Consider the following 22,697-nt stretch of genomic DNA (forward strand, 5'->3'; position numbering starts at 1 on the left):
TGTATGTTATAATACTTATTGATCCACACCTGTTGTTGAGAGATGTGCAAAGTTATGAACTTAATGTTGTTCTTTTTGTAAAAAGAGATTTTTAAATAAAATTGAATATCTGTAAACCTGTGTCAATAAGGTACTTTTTTGACACCTAAAGGATCAAAATGGCTCTGTCACTGGGGTGGTACCCTAAAGATACAAAGTTGTACCTTTTAATAAGGTAAATTTTTGTACCTTCTATGTAGAGTGCACGATTGTATCTTAGGGTACAAAATTGCCTCTTAAATGGTACATAAATCAAATCAAATCACTTTTATTGTCACACAGCCATATACACAAGTGCAATGGTGTGTGAAATTCTTGGGTGCAGTTCCGATCAACATAGTAGTCGTGACAGTGATGAGACATATACCAATTTACAATAACATCAAATTAACACAGCACAATTTAAAGTCTAATATACACATAATTACACACAATATACAAATAATAACATACACTGTACAGTATAAAATACACACAATATAGATACACATTATTCAATAAAAATAAAGAAAAAAGTATATATAGTAGTATATATAGAATGTACAGTAGGTTGTACTGTATTGACATTCAGGCTGTCGGTTGATAGTAAGTTGTTAAGAGAGAATATAATATAATAATAATATAATTTATGACAGTCCGGTGTGAGATATAAGAGTAAGAGTAATAAAGTGCAGTGCTGATGTATTTTGATCGTGGGAGATCAAGAGTTCAAAAGTCTGACTGCTTGGGGGAAGAAGCTATCATGGAGTCGGCTGGTGCGGGTCCTGATGCTGCGATACCGCCTGCCTGATGGTAGCAGTGAGAACAGCCCATGGCTCAGGTGGCTAGAGTCTCTGATGATCCTCCGAGCTTTTTTCACACACCGCCTGGTATATATGTCCTGGAGAGAGGGAAGCTCACCTCCGATGATGTGTCTGGCAGTTTGCACCACCATTTACAGTGCTTTGTGGTTGTGGGCTGTGCTATTGCCGTACCAGGCGGAGATGCAGCCAGTCAGGATGCTCTCTACAGTGCAGATGTTGAACTGTGTGAGGATGTGGCGGTTCATTCCAAACTTCCTCAGCCGTCTCAGGAATATGAGGCGCAGGTGAGCCTTCTTCACAACGACTTCAGTGTGGATGGACCATGTGAGTTCCTCAGTGATGTGGACACCCAGGAACTTGAAGCTGCTGACTCTCTCCACTGGTGCTCCATTGATGGTGATGGGACTGTGTTCTCTGTCTTTTCTTCTGACATCCACCACAAGTTCCTTTGTCTTACTGACGTTGAGGGAGAGGTTGTGCTCCTGACACCAGTGTGTCAGAGTGTGCACCTCCTCTCTGTAGGCTGTTTCATCATTGTCAGTGATCAGACCTACCACCGTCATGTCATCAGCAAACTTAATGATGGCATTGGAGCTATGTGTTGCCACACAGTCATGTGTGTACAAGGAATACAATAGTGGGCTGAGAACAGAGCCCTGTGGGGCTCCAGTGTTGAGGGTCAGTGATGAGGAGATGTTGCTGCCTATTCTAACCACCTGGCATCTGCTTGACAGGTAGTCCAGGATCCAGCTGCACAGCGAGCTGTTTAAGCCCAGAGCCCGGAGTTTCTCATCTAGCTTGGAGGGCACTATGGTGTTGAATGCTGAGCTGTAGTCTACAAACAGCATTCTCACATAAGTGTTCTTTTTTTCCAGGTGGGAGAGAGCAGTGTGTATTGTAGATGCAATGGCATCATAAGTGGAGCGGTTGTTGCGGTAAGCAAATTGCAAGGGGTCTAGAGAGAGAGGCAGCATGGAGCAGATGTAATCTCTGATTAGTCTCTCAAAGCATTTGCTGATGATGGGGGTCAGAGCAACAGGACGCCAGTCATTTAAGCAAGTTATTTTTGATTGCTTTGGAACAGGCACAATGGTGGATGTTTTAAAGCATGTGGGGACTACAGACAAAGAGAGGGAAAGGTTGAAAATGTCCGTAAAAACACCAGCCAATTGGTTCGCACACGCTCTGATGACGCGGCCCGGAATGCCGTCTGGGCCCGCAGCTTTGCGGATATTCACCCGTCGGAAGGATCGGGTTACATCCGCTACAGAGACGGAGAGTGAACTAACCTCTGTAGCTTCGGCCGCGAGAGCTCTCTCCACGAAGACGGTGTTATTTCCCTCAAAACGAGCATAAAAAGTATTTAGCTCATCCGGGAGAGAGGCAGCGGTGTTCATGGCGGAGTTTTTATTCCCTTTAAAGTCCGTGTTGATGTTAATTCCCTGCCATATGCTTCTAGAGTTGGTGGTGTTAAACTGTCCTTCAATCTTGTTCCTGTACTGACGTTTTGCTGATCTGATATAACTGGCATAACTGGCTTGTTTATGCTCCTCCGCGTTCCTGGAATTGAAAGCAGAGGTCTGCACATTAAGTGCTGCGTGAACATCGCTATTTATCCATGGCTTCTGGTTCGGATAGATCCGTGTTGTTCTGGTCGGAACGACGTCCTCCACGCACTTTTTGATGAAACACATTATGCTATCAGCGTAAAGCTCGATGTCGTCATCAGAGGCGGACCGGAACATCTCCCAGTCCGTGTAATCAAAACAGTCTTGTAGCGTAGAGTCTGATTGGTCCGACCAGCACTGGATCGTTCTGAGGGTGGGTGCTTCCTGTTTCAGTTTCTGCCTGTAAGCGGGCAGAAGCAGAATGGAAGAGTGGTCCGATTTGCCAAATGGTGGGCGGGGGAGGGATTTGTAGCCATCTCGGAAGAGAGAGTAGCAATGGTCCAAAACCCGGTCCCCTCGTGTGTTGAAACTAATGTGTTGGTGGTATTTTGGTGCGACTGATTTGAAACTGGCTTTATTAAAGTCCCCGGTCACAATGAACGCAGCCTCAGGGTGCGCGGTTTCCTGCTCACTTATAATCCCATACAGTTCCTTGATTGCCCGGTCTGTGTCGGCTTGTGGGGGGATGTACACAGCTGTGATAATGGCCGCTGTGAATTCCCTCGGTAGCCAGAATGGTTGACACAGAAGCATGAGAAATTCCAGATCAGTAGAGCAGAAAGACTTGATAGAATGTACGTTCCTCTGATCACACCAGGATTTGTTGATCATAAAACATACACCACCACCTCTGCTTATACCTGAGAGGTCTTTCGCTCTGTCCGCTCGGTGCACGGAGAACCCCACGGGTTCAATGGCTGAGTCTGGAATCTCCGTAGACATCCAAGTTTCCGTAAGGCAGATAATGCAGCAGTCCCTCGTCTCTCGTTGGAAAGCTTTCAGCTCGCAGAGCTTGTTATCCAGTGACTGAACATTTGCCAGTATTCTACTGGGTAGCGGGGGTCGATTTGCACGGCGTCTTACTCTGATGAGAACGCCGGCTCTGTTTCCCCTTTTCCTCCTGCGTTTCCGCGTCCGGACTGCCCAGACAAAGGGCTCCGCTTGCGTGTTTGTAAACAGCAGGTCGGCATTGAGGAATTTGAAGTCCGGTTTACGGTGTGAAATTGCTGAACCAATGTCCAAATGTGTTTGTCTGTCGTAGACAATAAGGCAGACAACATCTAAGACAAAAAACATAAGAATTGTGAACAAAACAAACAAAACACTACTATGTTGTGTCGGAGCTCGCAACGCAGCAGCCATACTCGGCGCCATCTTGAGTAAATATCCATAATATAAGTTATAAGGTACAAATTTGTTCCTCAATTAAAGGTACAAAAAAGTTCCCCTTAAAAGTACTACCCCAGTGACGGGCACTTGTACCCTAAAAGGTACAGTTTTGTTCTTTTTTTTTCTGAGAGTGTGTAGGAACTGAACTTTTAAGAAATATCAGCATTTTTATGATAAAACTTTAATAATTAGAACTAAAATGAAGCAACCATATATGAATGAAAATTTTCATATCAAACAAAAGAATTATCATATAATTTAATGACTGCTGTCAAACATTTCAACCATTGGTCCAGTCAGCCAGAACCAAAGAATCTTTTCTAAAAAGTGAGGGGGAAATGTGCCCCCCCCCCCCCCCCAAGTTATAATGGTTGCTACGCCTCTGTCAGTATGTCTATTTCAGAAACAAGCCTTCAGACTACTGTAAAAGGGAAGCAAACCAATAAGAGTAAAAATAGTTCATACACTGACTTTTTAAAAATAACTTATGATCATATGTAGCTTAATTCCTACCTTGGGTGGACAAAGGAATAAAACTGTGGAATACCATTGCTAAAACTAACATGTGTGAGCTGTTTTCGGTCAATATTATTCTGTTGTTTTTTTTTTGTTTTTGTTTTTTATTTGTGGCTGCTGGAGACGTTTGTTACTAATTTGTACATCTAACTTATAAAATCAAGAACTTTTAAGGCATCAAAGCAAAAATACTTTTTGTTTTGTCACATTATGCGTGTTTCATGTTTACTTCTATCTGTTTTTAAAATCTGTGCTCACTTTGAAATGCTGTATTTGAGTTATGTTCAAAGAGAAAGAGACTAATGCAAGACACTGGGAAACAGTGTCACCAACTGGAGTTCACATACTTGCAATTTTATTGCCATGACTGAATAAATTATTGTCTAACCCAAACATTGCAAGGCATACATATTTCGGCAAAAAACAAACAAAAAACTATATATATATATATATATATATATATATATATATATATATATATATATATAACAGGAGAATTATAATCTATCATTTCGTAAAATGTTGGACACAATTCATTAAATAAAAAATAAAATGAGTTACAATGAGGCACGTACTAGTGACATATTCCTTATTCTTTAAGAACATGATACATAATGTAAGCATGCACAAATGTACTCATGCATTTGCAACACCAAACAAATAAATAAGTTTCATATAAACATATTATACATTCATTCATTTAATTTAAATAATTACGGCTTTTATGATCTTCATAATACATCTCCTTACTTGCTTCAAACTTTTAGCCACCAGCTCAGCTCCCATTAAAAGCGTCCTAGCTTCAAAGAGCAGGTACTGCAAATAGTGCATCTGCCGAGTTGTGTGTAGCCTACGTGTGAGTGAGTCATGAGCCAGAAAGAAACGCAGCCAAATCCTCTTGGCTAGTCTGCTAAATACTTTTGATCTCAGCAGGCTGTCCCACATCTGTGTGTTGTATGTGTATGTGTGAATGTGTAAACTTCTGTGGGCCTCAGGTCCTGTATTTACAGCTGGTTGGGTCGATGGAACAGGAGTCAGTGCACCTGAGCTGCCCAAAGGTACTGTACAAACAAAAAGATGGAGACCTCTTAAGGCCTGTTCACACCAAGTCCGTTTTTTCGGTACGTATGTTTGTTCCGAACAAGCTTAGGTACGGTAACAATGCATTCCTATGTCGCTATGCACATCGGGTACGGAAAAACATCTGCCGACAATCCGAAGATTTTTTTTCGTACCGTGATCGTGCGATGAAAACTGACTGACCAATGAGATAAGAGCTTTTTGTCAGTCGTTGCAACTGCTCAATCCGTCGTGTTGGTGGCGCTAAACACATGTGCAGCTGATACACACCCCTGAAAATTATATAATTAAAAAGATATAGTTGCAGTTCATAGTTCAGTTTTTTTTATTTATTTTTTTATTATTATTTTATTTACATTTTTAATATGTACATCACTATGCCTGTTATATTCTTATGGTTTTAAAAATAGCAGCAAGGTTCAGCAATTCGTTTGCACTGAGCTCGTAAAAAACCCTGAAAAAGACTCTTTACATGCTATATTTTACTGTAGACAAACGAATTGCAGAACCACACTGCTATTTTTATTGCAAGTGTAATATAACAAAGTATTGCAATAATGTTAATAATGACCGAGAGCCAGGGTATTCTTTTATATTATTTTAATACTATGCATCATATTTTATAATATACCTATTATTGTACATTAATCCAAGTGTTTTTATATCACTGTACCTTGTGTTATATTATCCAGGCATTATAAAAAGAGAAGTTGGCATCAGGTGTTTGTTTTTAATATACTCCTAGCAAAATACATGCGCAAATAAATATCCAACAGTACTTTTTACTAATCTCTTTCGCATAAAAAAACACAGATTATTTACTCCTCAAAATGCATCAACACTATCGAAAGAACATAAAGAAACAGTTATACCAAATTAGTTAAATAAATACTTTAACAGCGTTCTTTATATTAACCTCAAAAAGCTGAAGGTGAGGACAGGAGACTGGTATGACAACAGTACCTCAACAGTGGTACAGGAGTGAAATAGTTTTTAGTTGACTTTTTTACGGACTCTGTGTGAACAGATGAATAAAGGTTCCGTTAAAGTTACTCTCGCAAAGCATCACGGATTTGATGTGAACAGGCCTTTAAACAAACAGTGTACAACTAGTTTACATTTGCAGGAGGTAAAATGTGTGAGTGTTATAAGTTGGGAGTGGGGTTTGGTCTACCTGAAATCACAACTTAATAAACATTCTAAATATCTAAATGAAAATCTAAAAATGCATAAATGTTAGATATATATGTAGGGTGTTATTATATTATTAGCTCAGTATAAAACAATCAAAGTCAATGGAAAGTCCACACGATTATAAAAAAACAACAAACAAAGGTGTGTGTGTGTTTGAGTGGGTTGTACATACCCTGGCAGATATGATTTGCAGGTGTGGTAGCCAAAGTCCTTCCCGTCACACTCCTCCACACGCTCCATACGATATCCATCACCACAGAATGCCTTTTTACAGCCTACACACAGAAAGAGATACAGATAAAGAAAAGAAAAGAAAAGAAAGAAGCAGAACAGGAGAAACAAAAGTTTGCCAGGGTGTTGCTTGATATTCTGGGGCCGGTTGCACCAGCTATACGTACGTTACAACTTAGCCTAGTTGCGGCATAAATGGGCACTAAATCACAATTTACACACTACGAAATATTTGAGCGTTGCACCATTAAATTTAGGTAGAACGTAACCCTATATATAAACTAAATATTTACGGAAGCCTCCGTCCAGGAGTAAAGGATGGAATAAAAAAAGCAGACTCATTTAAAGACATCAACGAGCTCATGTCTTCAGTCCTTTCGACATATATGATGAAGTTGGCATTTACACTCGTTTACATTTACTGGAGAAAACATTATGTAAAAAATTTACTTCTTCAGCATGATTCAACCAATCTAACGGTGCACTTTCCTGTGTATGTCGCCCGGTGTCAAGTTTCAACACACGAAATATATAAAATATTAAAATGAATAAATGTCTATTTTTCCAGCCTGTTGTATTAGTAGCCTATTTATTTATTATCCCTTATTCATTTTAGATACAGTTATTGAATATTGTTATTTACATAAGATAAACTGCCTATATCATTAATTAAATCTTGTTTAATTAGGCTACGTATTGTATTTTAATGGAGATATAATTTATTACAGCTGACAGTTACGTGAGCAAACAATGTTTGAACATCAACCGTAACAAGATCAAATTGAAGTTCACGGCTTTCTAACACTTCTGTGTACAAATTTGAAGGCTGTTTATTGGGTAAATACAGGTAAACGTCATATTATATGACTACGCATTACTTTACGGAGAGCTTACGACCTACTAGTTAAGTCTTGCCTTAAGAACAGGTGGTGCAACCAAATTAAGCACTTAGTGTGAACTTGACGTCTCAACTTAAGTGAGACCTTAAGCACAGCTGGTGCAACCCTACCCTGGTCCTTAGATATATCTCAAGTCCCTCCTTCAATGTACATTCATTACATAAATAGTCTATTAGGGGCTCGTTTAAATCCCTAACCCTAAATACAAGCAATAGTAATAGTGATGCTGGCCACTAATTCATTTTATGTTTATGAATTTGTATTGTTAGTTATGTGATTCTAATTATGTGACTCACCCACGCAGTCGTCCGTTACAACCTTGTTTCCATCATCGCATTCCTCCCTGTTGAGTTCCTGCACCTCCCCATCCCCGCAGACTCCATTCACTCCCATCATCCTCTCTGTCGCCTGGAGCGGCATCAGCTACAATGCAAACCACAGCTCCTGCTTTCATAATGCCAATTAATGATAGTTCAGCCAAAAATGAAAATTCTGTCATCGTTTATTCACCCTTATGTTGACTTTTAGGCAAAGGGAGATTTAGGCAGAAAGTTTGGCCAAGTCACCATTCTTTTTCATTGCTTAGGAAAAAAGATGCAATTAAAGCGAATGGTGACAGAGGCTAACATTCTTTTAAAATTCTTTTAGGGTTTCAAACAACATGAGGGTGAACAAATGATGAATGAATTTTCATTTTTGGGTGAACAATCTCTTTAATATGGCAGCATGTGAAATGTATTCAAGTCGATCATATACCTGAATGGGCTCCCATCCATTTTCATTTTTAAAATAAAGAGACCTCTGATCTTTCCTGAAGGCGAATGCGTTGTCTGTGTGGAGACCTTTTAGCTCTTCCTCGCTGCTTACAAGAAATATCTGACCAGGAAGATCACAAAACAGGCAGGTTGAGAGGTAGATAAAAAGCATAGAAACTAAACACATTGATTCCATTAGAAAAAGGCAAACTAAATCTGATTTTTCTGTAAAATGTGTAAAGCTTGCTGGATGGGCACACTGTGTGTGTGACTTACCGCTGGAACTCTGTCATATTTGCTTCGGTGTTGTAATGGGGCACTGGGTGGGCTGCTGAGAGAAGGGAAGCTACAGTCGCAGTATCCAGGGGGGCCTGTCAATCCCTTCTCACCCTTTTCTCCAACAACAAACAGTCCTGTACATCATAACCAATAACAACAGCCAATATACAAGATTTCATTAAAGGTCAATATGAAACTGAGTAATATAATCATAGAAGTTACTGAAATGTTTACCTGAATGTGAATGACATGCATGTGTCCCTGATTAGTCAATGTGTGTGTTTAAATTATTTAGAACATGCTGAAAAATGTCCTCCAAATTGAACTGTTCATTATACTGTATAACTATACAGTATATCTGACCTCCATTTGGGAACATTTTCAAAGGAAAAAGTTGTTTAAATATGAGCCAAATAAGCTAGACTTTTCCCTCTTTAAATTATAAAATGTTTTATTTTAAGGTTAGGTCTTCAATTGGATAGCAAAGTAAACGTGTGTGTGTGTGTGTGTGTTATCTCACCTGATGCAGGTACTCCTGGAGGTCCGGGGTGGCCTGTGGGCCCAGGTGGACCATTAGGTCCCATGGGCCCTGGATAACCTTTCTCTCCTTCAGGCCCCTACGTCAAGACATAAAAATAATTAAGCTAAACTCAAAAACAAAACTACACACTCACAAGACACCTACTGCTGAAGTCTACGCATATGAGTATTATCTTTCATCTTACAAGGTATGTGCACCAAATTAGAGTCAGAGGCCTGTTCAGGGATCTACAAGAAAACCTTAAAGGAATGTGCTGGGTTCAATACAAGTAAAGCTCAATCGACAGTATTTGTAGCATAATGTTGATTACCACAAAAATAATTTAGACTTGTCCGCTGTTTATAAAAAATTCAAAAAAAGCAAAACTTGCGGTTACATTAAGGCACTTACAACGGAAGTGAATGTGGCAAGTTCATTACAATCCAACATTACAATACACACTGTTTCAAAAGTATAGCCACAAGACATAAACATATGTGTTAACATGATTGTAGTGTGATAAAATAATTACTGACCTTATCAGTGTAAAGTTATATCAAATAATACAAACTTGTTGCCATGGCAATGCAACGCCGGTAAACCCTTATTGATTTTATCACACTAAAATTATGTTAATGTCTATATTTACATCTACAGTATGTGTACTTTCAGTTTACTTACAGAGTATTTACCCAAGAAAGTACTGAGTACTATTAGGTAACTACATGTATTTAATATGGGTTAAGGTTAGGGTTGGGGTTAGGTTTAGGGCTAGTATCTAATAATTACTGTAGTTGTTTTAATGATATAGTACGTAAATGTAGAAAAGTACTGTAAAATAAAGTGCTACCTATACTTTTGATACAGTGTGTACTTTAATGTTTATGGACTGGCCCCATTTACTTCCACTCTAAGCACCTTACTGTAACTGTGATTTTTGCCACAGTTGAAAATTAATGTTTTATTGAGCTTAATTTGTATTGAACTTAGAACATTCCTTTAAATTTCTATTTGTCATAGTGTTGGCCTGATTGATTGTAGGAATGTATGCTGGGTAATGGCTACGGTCACAGTCACTTGGTATTTCCCAAGAACTAGTAAAGACATTCATAGGAAGTGCCTACACGCAGTGTAATACAAGAGCTTCGAAACATGAGAGGCAGGACCCAACATCAGAGGCTCTGCTGGTCCAAATCCAGCAACCAACACAGTGAGATTTACAGGTCCTCAGATTACATACGAATAGACATCAGTGTAAAAGTGACACACACTCACACAGGCGCAGTCAGGCAGATGGTCAAGGTCTCAATATCAAAACAAACTAAAGGAACACTGATGTAAAGCCACACCCAGAACAAATCAACAACACAGCATAATATATTTGATTGTTTATGTCTGTATGCATGTAGAGTGGTGTGTGCGCCCTCACCTGTTTGCCTCTTTTGCCTGGTCGGCCTGTAGGGCCACGTTTTCCTGATACACCCAGCTCACCCTTGGGTCCCATTTCACCCTAGAGGAGTAACAAGGAGAGGGAGGAGTACAGAGAGGTAGTGTCACATCAGTAACACCCAAAGCATATTGATGTTAAATTCATTAAATTATTTTTGAGGAATTAAATTCAAGTTAAAGACTGTGTGAAATCAAAATGGGAGTTTTGTGGCTTTTAGTCCATGTCTTTTAGCATTCAAGTCATCTAGTATATGGTAATGTACTCCTAAAAGTTGACAAATGTACATTAACTTTAATGCATATATACTGTAGGAATTTAAAATGTAATTTTTTTTTTCTCTTCTGCAAAAAGGGACCAAAAATAATGACTCATTTTGCACTACAGATTTTTGTCTAATAAAATGCTCTCTAGAATGAGAATGCCCCTGCCCCTGATACCACCAGCCACTGCCTAGCAATAGAGCGCAAAAGTGCCCGCCTGCTTTTCTAGCCATCTTGGTTCCGGAAGTGTTTTTCCCCATTCGTTTCTTTCATAGGGATTTCATAAAATCCTCTGTAAATGTGTTCTAAGCCATGAACAAAAACAACCAATTCCAAGGTGAATCACAACATTACAACATTTGAAGCAAAAATGTATTTACAAATTGGACAAAAAGACAAAGGCACAAGGCTGTGTAACGTCTTTTATGAAGTAAAGAACTAAAATCCCACGAAGCATTGCTAATGACGTAATATAACTTAATACTATGAAAAAATATAAAACTATTGTTTTAAAGTTGTTGAGTAAATGTATAGAATCTATGTATATAAATTTTAAATAAATAAATAAATAAAATAAAAAAAAAGAGATTTAAGAATATGAGCTTGGTTCGTGGGCTTTGTTGGCCACAATTCTCTGTTTGGTGTCTTTTATTTGGGATCATGTGTAGTGTAGTTCGTCACCAGGAATTCCACTATTTAACACGATAAATAATGTAGAATGATGGCTTCAATAGAAACATATACCATTGATTAACAACTTCAGAGCCCATGGTAGGGCTGTCTTTAAAGTTTTCTGACTTATTGTTAAAGGTATAGTTCAACCAAAAATGTTCTCATCATTTACACACTCTAATGCCATCCCAGATGTGTATGACTTTCTTTCTTCTGCAGAATACAAACAAAAATTTTTAGAAGAATATTTCAGCTCTGTAGGTCCATAAAATGCAAGTGAATGGTGACAAGAACCAATTCATGTGCTCCAAAAAGCACATAAAGGCAGCAGAATAGTAATCCATAAGAAAATCCATCTCTTCAGAAGCGATATAACAGGTGTGGGTGAGAAATCTATCAATATTTAAGTCCTTTTTTACTATAAATTCTCCTCCCTCCCCGTAGGTGGCAATATGCACGAAGAAAGTGAATTGCTAAAAACAAAAAAACTCTTAGGAGAGAAGAGCACTTATGAAGGCTGTTTAAAAGTGGAGATTTATAGTAAAATATTGATCTGTTTCTCACTCACACCTATCATATTGCTTTAGAAGACATTGATTAAACCACTGGAGTCATTTTGATTACTTTTATGGGCCTTTATGTGATTTTTGGAGCTTCTAAGTTCTGGCCACCATTGTCTTGCATTGTGTGGACCCACAGAGCTGTGATATTCTTCTAAAAACCTTTGTTTGTGTTCTGCAGAAGAAAAAAAGTTGTACACATCTGGGACGCCTTGAGGATGAATAAATGAGGGGAGAATTACAATTTTTTGGGTGAACTATTCCTTTAAAAATAATTTTGCCTGTGGGGAAAATTAATGGGATTTTTACTTCTTGAATTAAACAGTGGCACTCTATATCAATTAGCTTAAGTCAACCCATAATATTCCTTTAATGGTTAAAATGCAGCATCACACCTTCTGTCCCAGCATCCCAGGCAGTCCATTTTCTCCCTAAAAAGAGAAGATCAGATTTACTAATCAAATAAACCTTACAATTGTGCTATTCTGCTTGAGTACCAAAACATGCTAAATGATAGACAGATTCTACAACTTTTTCACAATTAAAAGGGAACAGCTAATGGAATCACTATCTGAGTGTCATCTAGAAGCAACAAATATTTCAGATTTCATCCTTAGTCTCTAACCTTGTCTCCTTTAGGACCTGCAGGTCCATAATCACCCCGTACTCCCTGCAAAGATTAGAATTATTCTCACTTAAGCTTAAGTAAGCCTGTGTGAGTGTTAAGATGGTGACAATAATGGAACCTTTAGGTTGAGTTCCACAGAAATACCTTCTCACCCTTGTGTCCTGGCAAACCCTATGGGAACAGAGATGATTACCATTTACCAACTGGTTCTTTTCTCATTAAGAGAGGTGGTACTTGTCTGAAAAACTTAAGTGAATGGTACATATCACCACACACATCATTCTCAAAACCACATTACATTACATTGACCACATCCTTTACAACTGGAGAAGGCAAGAATATGACTCACTTTAGGTCCGGCTGGTCCACTCATCCCGGGAATTCCCATCAGTCCTGGGTCTCCTTTCTCTCCCTGCCAATGAGGTCACATATAAACAGTCAAAAGGGCACTGTGCATTAATGAGCTATTCTTAGGCTTATTTGTTTTGATGGCAGAGGCAACAGTCAAGGGTGACACCTGACTCTGATCATGGCCTTGGCAGTTACCTTGATACCGCCATTTACCATTACGTTGAAGACTAGACACAGGGAGTGATAAAACTGTCTTGTTATTAATGAGGTAAGTGCAGCTTGTGACTAAACTCACCCACCTTAGGTCCCTCTGAGCCGGGCAATCCTGGAGCACCTGGTTTTCCAGGCAGACCTGGACGCCCAGTACGACCCTAAATGGAAGAAATAGTTGATGTGCAAATTTGCTTTTGTACACAGCAGCTCCAACCCCAAACAAAATCTGGCTGTGCGGCTGAAGTGCTGAGTATACAGAGCAGCTTTAATCAAAGACAAACCCCCTACTCAGCATCTCTGCCTCTCGGCAGCCCTCCAGGTTTTTTAAAACATCAGCCCATCTAATCTTGCTCCTTTTTGAGAGTCATCCATGTTTCATTTCTTTAAAACATTCTGGGGGGATTTCACTAAGGAGAAATTGCACCTGCTGTAAGCACCATTTTTGTTGTTGTTGTTCTTGTTGTTGTTGCACGCACTATCTGCATAGTTTTAGTGCCATATTCACCAAAGTAATTACGGAAACAGGTAACAACACAAACGTGCACACAGAATTAGTTCTGAGCACAATTTGCATGGTGCAGTTCCATTTCTTGCAGGCCTGTTCTGAGTGCTAGGTTGTAGAGGATGCAGCAGACTACTGCAATCTGGCATACTTTACTGAGACCCAGGCATTTAAATTGGCTCTTTAAAATGCCAAAAGTGACCACACTCCACTGTGTGTGTCTAGATAGGTAATAACACTCTTCTCCCTCTTTTGAGCATGGTTTTATGAATTGCTGCCGCTATTATTAATAGAAAATGTAGACAAACATCTATTTTACACAAAATTATCTTTCCATGGGCATCCACTATAAGCTTTTTTTCCCTTACATTTAATTTAAAGAGATAGTTCACCTAAAACTTTAATTTCCTTCATAATTTACTCACACTTATGTTGTTCTAAACCCTCATGACTTAAGGTATATTTACACCAAATTCGTGAAGAATTTGTGAGACAAACTGCCGACAAAAGGATTATTCACACAGAGTGAATAAAAATGAAATACAATTTCACTCCTACAGTAGGCAGCGCTGTTTCTGTATCTTTAAGCATTCAGCTGTCATATCAGGAGATTAATATATTTAATGCAGTTCGTGTGTTTTATTTAATTTTTTTTTTACCTTTTTTGGCATAACTGTTTCTTTAGGTTCTTTCCATGTTTTTGATGCATTTTGTGGAATATAGAATCTGTTTTGTTTTTTTGTGTGTGCAAGTGAGATGAGTAAAAAGCACAGTTACATACGTCCCATGTCTTCTGTCTTCATATTTATGCATGTATTTTGCCAAAAGTATACTCCAAACAAACTCCTAAACCCAGCTTCTTCTTTTTTTATTATTATTCCTGGACAGTGTAACACAAGGTACGGTGATATAAATACATGTGGAATAATGTACATTATGTTAAACAGGTATAGCATAAAATTTGATGGATAACATTAAAATTAATATAAAAGATTTTTGCTTAAATTATTGCCTATTTGTATTGAATTCAGGGTTTCTTGTACGTGGTGAGAAAAAGAGCACCGTTACAAATGTGTTATTTTATCCTTGCAGTAAAAATAGCAGTGGGGTTTGGCAATATGTTTGTCTACACTAGAAGTAAAGTATTACGTTTAAAGAGTATTTTTTGGTCATATTTTACAACGAACATAGTCCAAATGAATTGCTGAACCTCACTGATATTTTTAACGGCAGGAAAATTTAACAGGCACAGTAATATACATATTAAATAAAGTACATTAAGAACAAACACCAGGTATTTGATCAAATGTGAGGGATCAGCACATTACATAAAGATTATAAAAAAGAAAGAATGTGTTACAGCTTTTATATTATTTATTTACTTTTAGTTTTTGTGAGTGATAAAAGAGCACAGCACCAGTCAGGGCCAGATTAACCATATGGGCAATTGGGCACGTGCCCATGGGCACCACATCCATGGGGGCATCATGGCATTTGGAAAAAAAAATAATTTCTAAGGTATATTTTTAATTTAATGGTTATCAAAGTTTTTCAGCCTCATTAATCAGGTGTAAATTATTATTTATGGTGCTGTCAGGTGGTACATGTTCCTTTTGTCAGCGCTGAAAAGGATGGGCCAATCACAGTCGTTTATTAATGCTTTTATAGATACTGCTGAGGTGGATTTACATTTACAGGTATTAATCCTTGCAAATATAAATCTTTATTAAAACATTTCTATCCAGAGTAAAAATGTCTCCAAAAAAACGCTGTAAGATTTTATAGGCGAAACAGTGCGTAGATGGCTATTTCTCAGCGCTGAATAGGATGGACCAATCACAGTCATTTATTCTTACTGGATGAGGATTTTATAAATGCTTTTATAGGTCCTGCTGAAGCAGATTTACTGTATATTCACAGGCATGAATCCTTGAATTTATCAGTTTTTATTGAAAATAACTATCCAGCGTAAAAATGTCTTCAATGAGAAAACATTCTTAGATGTAAATGTAGATGAATGGAGTATTTGGGTTTATGAACCGTTGAGCGCCCCCTGCAGGAATTAAACTTTGTTTCTCATATAGCAGCGACTCTTGAAAAATGACCAAAAGCTCTTATCTCATTGGTCAGTCAGTTTTCATCGCATTCCGAAGAAAAACATACAGACTGCGCTCCATAAAAAACCTTCGGATTTTTGTCGGACCCGATGTGAACAGGGAACCTATCGTGCCTTTTAAAAAGCTTGTTTGGAACGAACATTCACACTGAAAATTTGGTCTTGGTGTGAATAGGCCTTTACTTTCTTCCGTGTGGAACACAAAAGTGATGTTAGGCAAAATAACAGCCTCATTATTCACTGTATTGAAAAAAGATGCAGTGAAGGTGAATGGTGACTGAGATTAACACACTGAGACTAACACACTGTTTAACATCTCCATCTGTGTTCCACAGAAGAAAGAAAGACACATCGGTTTGGAACAACATGAGGGTGAGTAAATGATGACAGAATTTTCTTTTTACGGTGAACTATTTCTTTAAGATTCTTGAGAGTTCAGTGCAATTAAAAAGCTGTGTGTGTTTTGACTGAGCAGCAGTGCTGTACTAAGATTAACCCTTGTGCGACCTTCGGGACATTGTCTTTTTCGTTTTTGTTTTTTTGATCATTTTGGCTGTATTAATGCCAACGGCATAAATTTTGCCAAAAGTGTGTATTTTTTGGGGAATTTTGATATTTCAACCTCAGTTCCTATAATACATCTATAATACACTGTGTACACAAAATAGCTGCACTCAGGACCAATGTCCCCATTGAAACACATTAAAACTACACTATTTGATCCCAGTGCCATTAAAGCATAAAATCATGAATTCTATGATATTATGCTTTCATTCCGGAGCCCTGGCTTCAAAATGTAATTTTTTTATATTTTTCACCAGATGGCGCCATTTTTTTCATGTTTAGCCTATGGAGCAAATACATACTTTTTTCCTATTTTCTGTTTGCTGTATTATAGAGCATTGCAAGCCAACTGAATAAATGATGCAGCTAAAATTGTGTGGGTGTGTTGGTATGAATGTCAGAGTGTGATTTGCATGTGTGTATTGAGAAATTTGTGTGTGTGTGTAAAAAACAACAGTGGCATTATGTAAACAAACTGGCATTTAAAGGGTTCAAATCCTGAAAATGAATGAATATTTGGTAGTGATTCAGGACTGATGCTGGTTAAAAAATTTACTCATTGAAAGTGGAAAATAATATTAATATATAATATTATTATGGCAGTTTTTTGATGCAGACATTTTTGTCCTCTAAAGACCTCTGAGTATCTTTTTTAAATTGACGCACAAGGGTTAATATCTGAGTTTTGCAGAGCAGAAATGCAGTGGACAGCAGCCAGGCTTTACTACAGTAAAACAGCACATGACACCCTGTAAAACATACAGTTGCATCCAGAGAGCATGTCATAAACAGTACTGGACTGTAAAATGTCTCTTGTGATAAACAGAGGCATTTTAAATTAAAGGAAAGATATAGAAAAGAAATGTGGACCAAGACAACTGCTTAATGCACTCTATGAAGGATTCATGACTCGAGTCTGTTTCTATTGTTAATAAAATCTGTTCCAAAACATAGAGAGCTGCCTTGCTGTCTCCTGCCTATATAATCATCTGCCTTCTATGGCAGCATTCTAACTGAAACGGAGCCTCATAAGAGAGCAATTTGGAACACACTTCATTGGAAGCAACTCTGTACTCATTCAAACAGCGCTTCTCATGAGCAGCACACAGGACACTCGACTCGCAACTTATTTCAATACAGGTAATGCGAGAGGAATGATGCGATACACTAATGAACATAAACATACATAGCACACACACATTTTTTTGCCGACCTCATCACAGTGCATTCTGGGATTGCCTTCGAGTTTGGAGTGCGCCTATCCACCTTTTACCTGGGGGTCTTACTGGAGAAACGAATGTGGGTGGGACTTCCGCTGGATGTTGTTCTATATACCATTCCCTAGTTCTAGCTGCAGTCAATTTAAGACCCTGTTTACAGCTGGTAATAAGACGCGTTTCAGATGATCCAATCGCAAATGGTCAGTGCTAAATACAGTTGTAAACGGGTTGCAAAATGTTTTGTGATTGGATCACAAAAACACATACAGAGGTAGTCAAAAACCACATCGCATTTGAGGTTTAAAACGTCATCTTGATGCGTCCCGGATGGCAGCGAAGCACCACCTCTCACCAGTCAATCCCCCACCGAACAAAAGTTTAAATTTACGTGCAGATTTAAAAGGAAATATTCGTCCCATCAGATAACTTGAAAAAGCGATTACATACCCAAGTATGAGAACTTCACAGCTCTTCCTCAGTGTGTCTGTCTGATTTGAACATGCAGGGTGACAAGATGACAAGCACACACATCTGAAGCTGGTACTCTAACACAGGTACTCCACTAAAAACAACGGAAAATTCTGCTCGAAATGTTGCGTTTGTGCTTAGATTAAATCTCAACTGCATCTGGGAGAAACAGCGCACCGGTTTTGTTCGTACTTTCTTTGTCTTTATGGCTTTTCTGCAGTTTATTATCATTCAGTAACCCACTGATTTAGTGACTGATGTATGTCCATACAAAATTCCAACACCACAACGAAAGAATGAATGGACGTACATCGTAACAACAGCTGTGTTTACTTGACAACGGAAGTAACTCCCACATTTCTCGCTAAGCAACACAGGATGTAGGAAAAATGTGGATATGATGCCTTAAAGTGCTACCTTTAGAGGAAGCTCACTTGGTTTTGGAACAGACCCATGAAATGCATGCATGTTGCCCACATCAGTGAAGAAAATGAAAGAACACATTCTGTCTGACCTTTGACCCTGGTCGTCCTATGTCACCCTAAAGTAGAAGAGAACAATTCTTTTACATTAAAATTTTCATAGTAAGAGAGCCTGAAGCAATATATATATTTATTTTTTTTACCAAAAGATTAGCCATCTCACCTTATCTCCTTTGGGTCCCTGTAGCCCTGGGATGCCACCATGACCCTAAAATAATGAACATTTCAATGTAAACATGATAAGCTAAAGGACTAGTTTGCCAAAAAATTTAAAATACAATAGCTTTGTTTGAGAAAGAGACTGACATTTAAATCGCTATTCATTGCTAATCTTGCCTTCTGCCTAAGCTCTCAAATCTCATTCACGCTTTGGCATATTCAAACTTGCCATGTTGCGTTCGGGTACAAGCAACCTAGTCTCACAGAATAAACGTTAATATAACTACATTTTTGCAAACTGACTTTTACATGCCATGTTTCACTGCAGTTTCCTTGTGAAATTTACATTAGAGGCGCTACAACAACTGTGCGTTTTATTCACTTTAACACAAATCACGAGTACAATGGCTGATTATAACTTCATAAACATTTATTTTTCTCTCTTTCACTCACACACTGCTATATTACAATATCGAAACACTTTTACTCTACTGCATCATTTGAAAAACAAATCTTATTCGAATGTGAATGGCCTCCAAGGTAGCTCACCTCATAGAGTGTTGGAATTTGGACTCATAAATCCGCAGTTTAAGCCCAGCCAAACATGCAAGCTGACACATAAGATCAAAGTATCATAGAAGCAACACAAATGAAGAGGTTGCTTCAATAAATGTGCTTTTCATTTCGCTTTTTGTTTTTGGGTACTATCAGTTAGGTTTAGACAGTAGTGTAGTGATACGCCGTATGCCCACCTAAAATAAGTGATTATACGTGTGGCCACCAGAACAACGAGTAGTCTTTTGACCCGGAACTTTCAATCTACTAACGTGATGCTGCAGCACCATTGAGTGAACTGTGTTTTTTATTTTATTTTATTTTAAGAAGTGTACAGAGATTAATTCTCTCTAAACGTGCACGGAGCTGCAGGAGTGCAACTGATGGCACAGACAAGGTAGACAGTCCGACTAAGCTGATCCACTAATCAGAACGTTCAATTCAGATTTGATTGGATAGGTCTATTTGTTAACCAATCATATTTTCCATTTCAGTAATTTCCAGCGTCTGATGCACAAGCATCCCTGGAGTAACCATAATTTGCACTGTAAATTTATTTCCCTGCTAAACCTGTGTGTATGTGTGTGTGTGTGTATATATATATATATATAATGTAACTTATGCAGTTAAACTTTGTGAAAATACTGCATGTTATTGCACCCCTACTAGTTTTTGATGCTTTTTTTTTTTTTTTTGCCTTTTACTGCTGTCAGTGGTGCCTTTTTTCTCGTGATATCAATTCATTTAAATTTATATTTAAATAGGATAACAATTTCACTATGCACAGAAAAGCACATAATAGTACACAAATAAAACAAATAACCATTCATTTTTATGTAGGCTATATATGGTAATACAAGATAACGTGTTAATGTGAACATTACTACACTCATATAAGCTGCAATGCTTTTTTTTTTTTTTTTTTGCAAAAAACAGTTTTTTGCGTATTATGAATTAATGCCACAAGAAACTTACCCTGATATACATTTTGTAAGTTTAATGTGGGACTAAAATTACAACAGTAATTTTTTTTATTTTTTTTTTTATTTTTTATTTTTTATGGAAATACATTTCTTACACATTTTACATTCTGTATGTACTGTATATAAATGTAAATTAATTTTAGAGATCGGGTGTATGTGTTTTTTATTTTATTTTCATGAATTCACAGTATGCCCACCTCTTCAGACACTCTACTACAACACTGGGTTTAGGTGTTGGTTTAGGGTAAGGATTTCTTCTTTGCTTACGTCTCATTTGATCTGAGATCACTGTTGGTTAGGTATAGGTATACGTTTTAGGTTAGAGAGGTACGTTTTACTCATTTAAACTTCCATTTAATATTCACCTTAAAAACCTTGTCTGATTACAACACAATTTCACTCGCATTTGATGCCCCTCGCTGGATATTTCACTGGGATTCTGCAGCAAAACGTGTAATAAGGCACCTAATTTAGTTTGTCAACAATGTTGCCATGCCCATTGTTCATGAGATCACAAGACTGGTTACAAGACATGCAAGAGCCAAAGGCTTTTGGTGCTATTGACATCCAACTGTTTAAGGCTGTTCCTTAAAGTTATCGTATGACTTCAGAAGACTTATAGCTCACAAATCGTGCAGATGACATTTATGGTAATTCTCAGTCTATTTTGGAGCACTCAAGCCCCCTAATCACTGTATGCTTTTGTTGTATGGGAAAGAGCAGTCAACATTCTTGAACATTTCTCCTGTGTTCCACTGGAAGACATGGGTTGCAGACTTTTCAATTTTGGATGAACTTGAATGTTTCTTTTTCATTTATTTAGCTGTGGATGACTTCAGTATCTCTCTCTCTCTCTCGCTCTCTCTCCCTTTATCTTACTTGTGGTCCAACAGGCCCAGGAGGTCCTGGTGGTCCCGCCACACAGTCCTTTGTCACCTGCTCCTCATCCTCCACTCTCCCTCTTACCCTCTCCACAGGCCCAGGGAAGACCTCGAGAAACAGATTAAATAGACTTCAATGTGAAACAGACATGCTGTCATTAATCACAGCTGTAAAACTTATTCATGCAATTATCATTACTCACAGGTCTCCTTTTCCAGATACTGGGAGGGGGTAGGAACAATGGAGGGGGTGGAGGGACCACCAGACAACATGGATCAAATCTTTTCAAGACTTCATATGGGCCCGGGCCCTGGGCTACAGCATAAACCGCACAACCAATCCGAAGCCAAAGAGTGATTAAAATGAATGAAATAATCAACAACTTTACAGCATGACTGGCATGAAAAAACTGCAGCACTGCAGTGAGTAATTACACTGATTAACTGAAGCATTGCAGTCTAGTAAAAGTGCTCTTTAGATGCTCTGTAGCCATTAAAGATAGCACCATACTACACATATTTCACTCATAAATGTATATGTGCATGCATGTTTTTAAATGGCAACATGAATAAGAGAAGAGAAAATGATTATGCAGGTAAATTTAAACAGATTGTGTGAGACTAGCCTTGGTATGGATTTGAAATACAATTTGCAAATGGGTTATACAATTATATATTCATGTTGAACTGCATTTCATGACTTGCTGCCATGCAAATTTTATTGATGCCTTTTAAGCATTTTATGAGGAGCATATGGAAACATTGGAAAACATTAAACACAGCCAATCAATAGTTCCGTTTATGAATGTACGAATGTACGTTTTAACCAAATAAACGCATAATTAAAAATAAAATAAAATACATGTAGGGTATGTGCCTATAATTATATACACATACATTTATGTTTATAATTATATTAATTGATTAGAAATATGCATATTAATTAAAATACATATGAATAATATACATTTACATTTTACAAATATAGCTGACACACACACCACCACGCGCTCTCGTAATCGCAAACTAATATTCATGCACGAGGTCACACGCGCACAAACATGCATCCGCGCGCTCAATCTATCTCTCGTATACCTGTAGGAATCGGGATAATATTGTCCAGATTGTACTGTGAAAGGTACGCTGACACACAGTACAGCAAAAACTGCAGCTGTATCCCAGTCCTGCTCATGGCCATGATCCTATATCAGTCAAAAAATACATATGCATCTGAGCCTGTGCCCGCCCTCTGCTCTCTCCTCCAGTTTAAAATACCAGCAGCTCTCCCTCTCACACCCTATTTTCTGCTGCCTCTGTCTCGTCTGTCAGTGTGGCTGTGTTATTAAGTCGTAAGAATGCTTCCCACTGAGTCTATGGGAATCTCCGGGCGCGAATACTATTACAGTCACGGAGCTGACATCTGATCCAGCCTCTCCAGTCCCTCATGCCCACTATTAGACCCCCTTCCTACCATGATACA

At 38.2% G+C, this 22,697-nt stretch overlaps 2 protein-coding genes across 3 annotated transcripts in view; both read right to left on the minus strand.

Moving 5' to 3' along the window:
• aste1b (asteroid homolog 1b) overlaps positions 1-22,697 on the minus strand; it is a 311,837-nt gene that overhangs the window by 278,371 nt on the left and 10,769 nt on the right. The gene's annotated exons all lie outside the window — the stretch shown is intronic.
• On the minus strand, positions 4,692-22,634 carry LOC127421592 (acetylcholinesterase collagenic tail peptide-like). Its single transcript, XM_051664731.1, has 17 exons — positions 22,313-22,634; positions 21,421-21,533; positions 21,216-21,326; positions 18,803-18,847; positions 18,672-18,698; positions 13,374-13,445; positions 13,073-13,135; positions 12,868-12,894; positions 12,721-12,765; positions 12,491-12,526; positions 10,583-10,663; positions 9,154-9,250; positions 8,631-8,767; positions 8,356-8,475; positions 7,896-8,022; positions 6,642-6,744; positions 4,692-5,256 (listed from the first exon to the last, which is right to left on the minus strand). The coding sequence occupies exons 1-17, from the start codon at positions 22,413-22,415 to the stop codon at positions 5,187-5,189; spliced, it is 1,377 nt and encodes a 458-aa protein (XP_051520691.1). The 5' UTR covers positions 22,416-22,634; the 3' UTR covers positions 4,692-5,186.

Source organism: Myxocyprinus asiaticus, chromosome 30 (assembly GCF_019703515.2).
Source record: "Myxocyprinus asiaticus isolate MX2 ecotype Aquarium Trade chromosome 30, UBuf_Myxa_2, whole genome shotgun sequence".
Classification (NCBI taxonomy): domain Eukaryota; kingdom Metazoa; phylum Chordata; class Actinopteri; order Cypriniformes; family Catostomidae; genus Myxocyprinus; species Myxocyprinus asiaticus.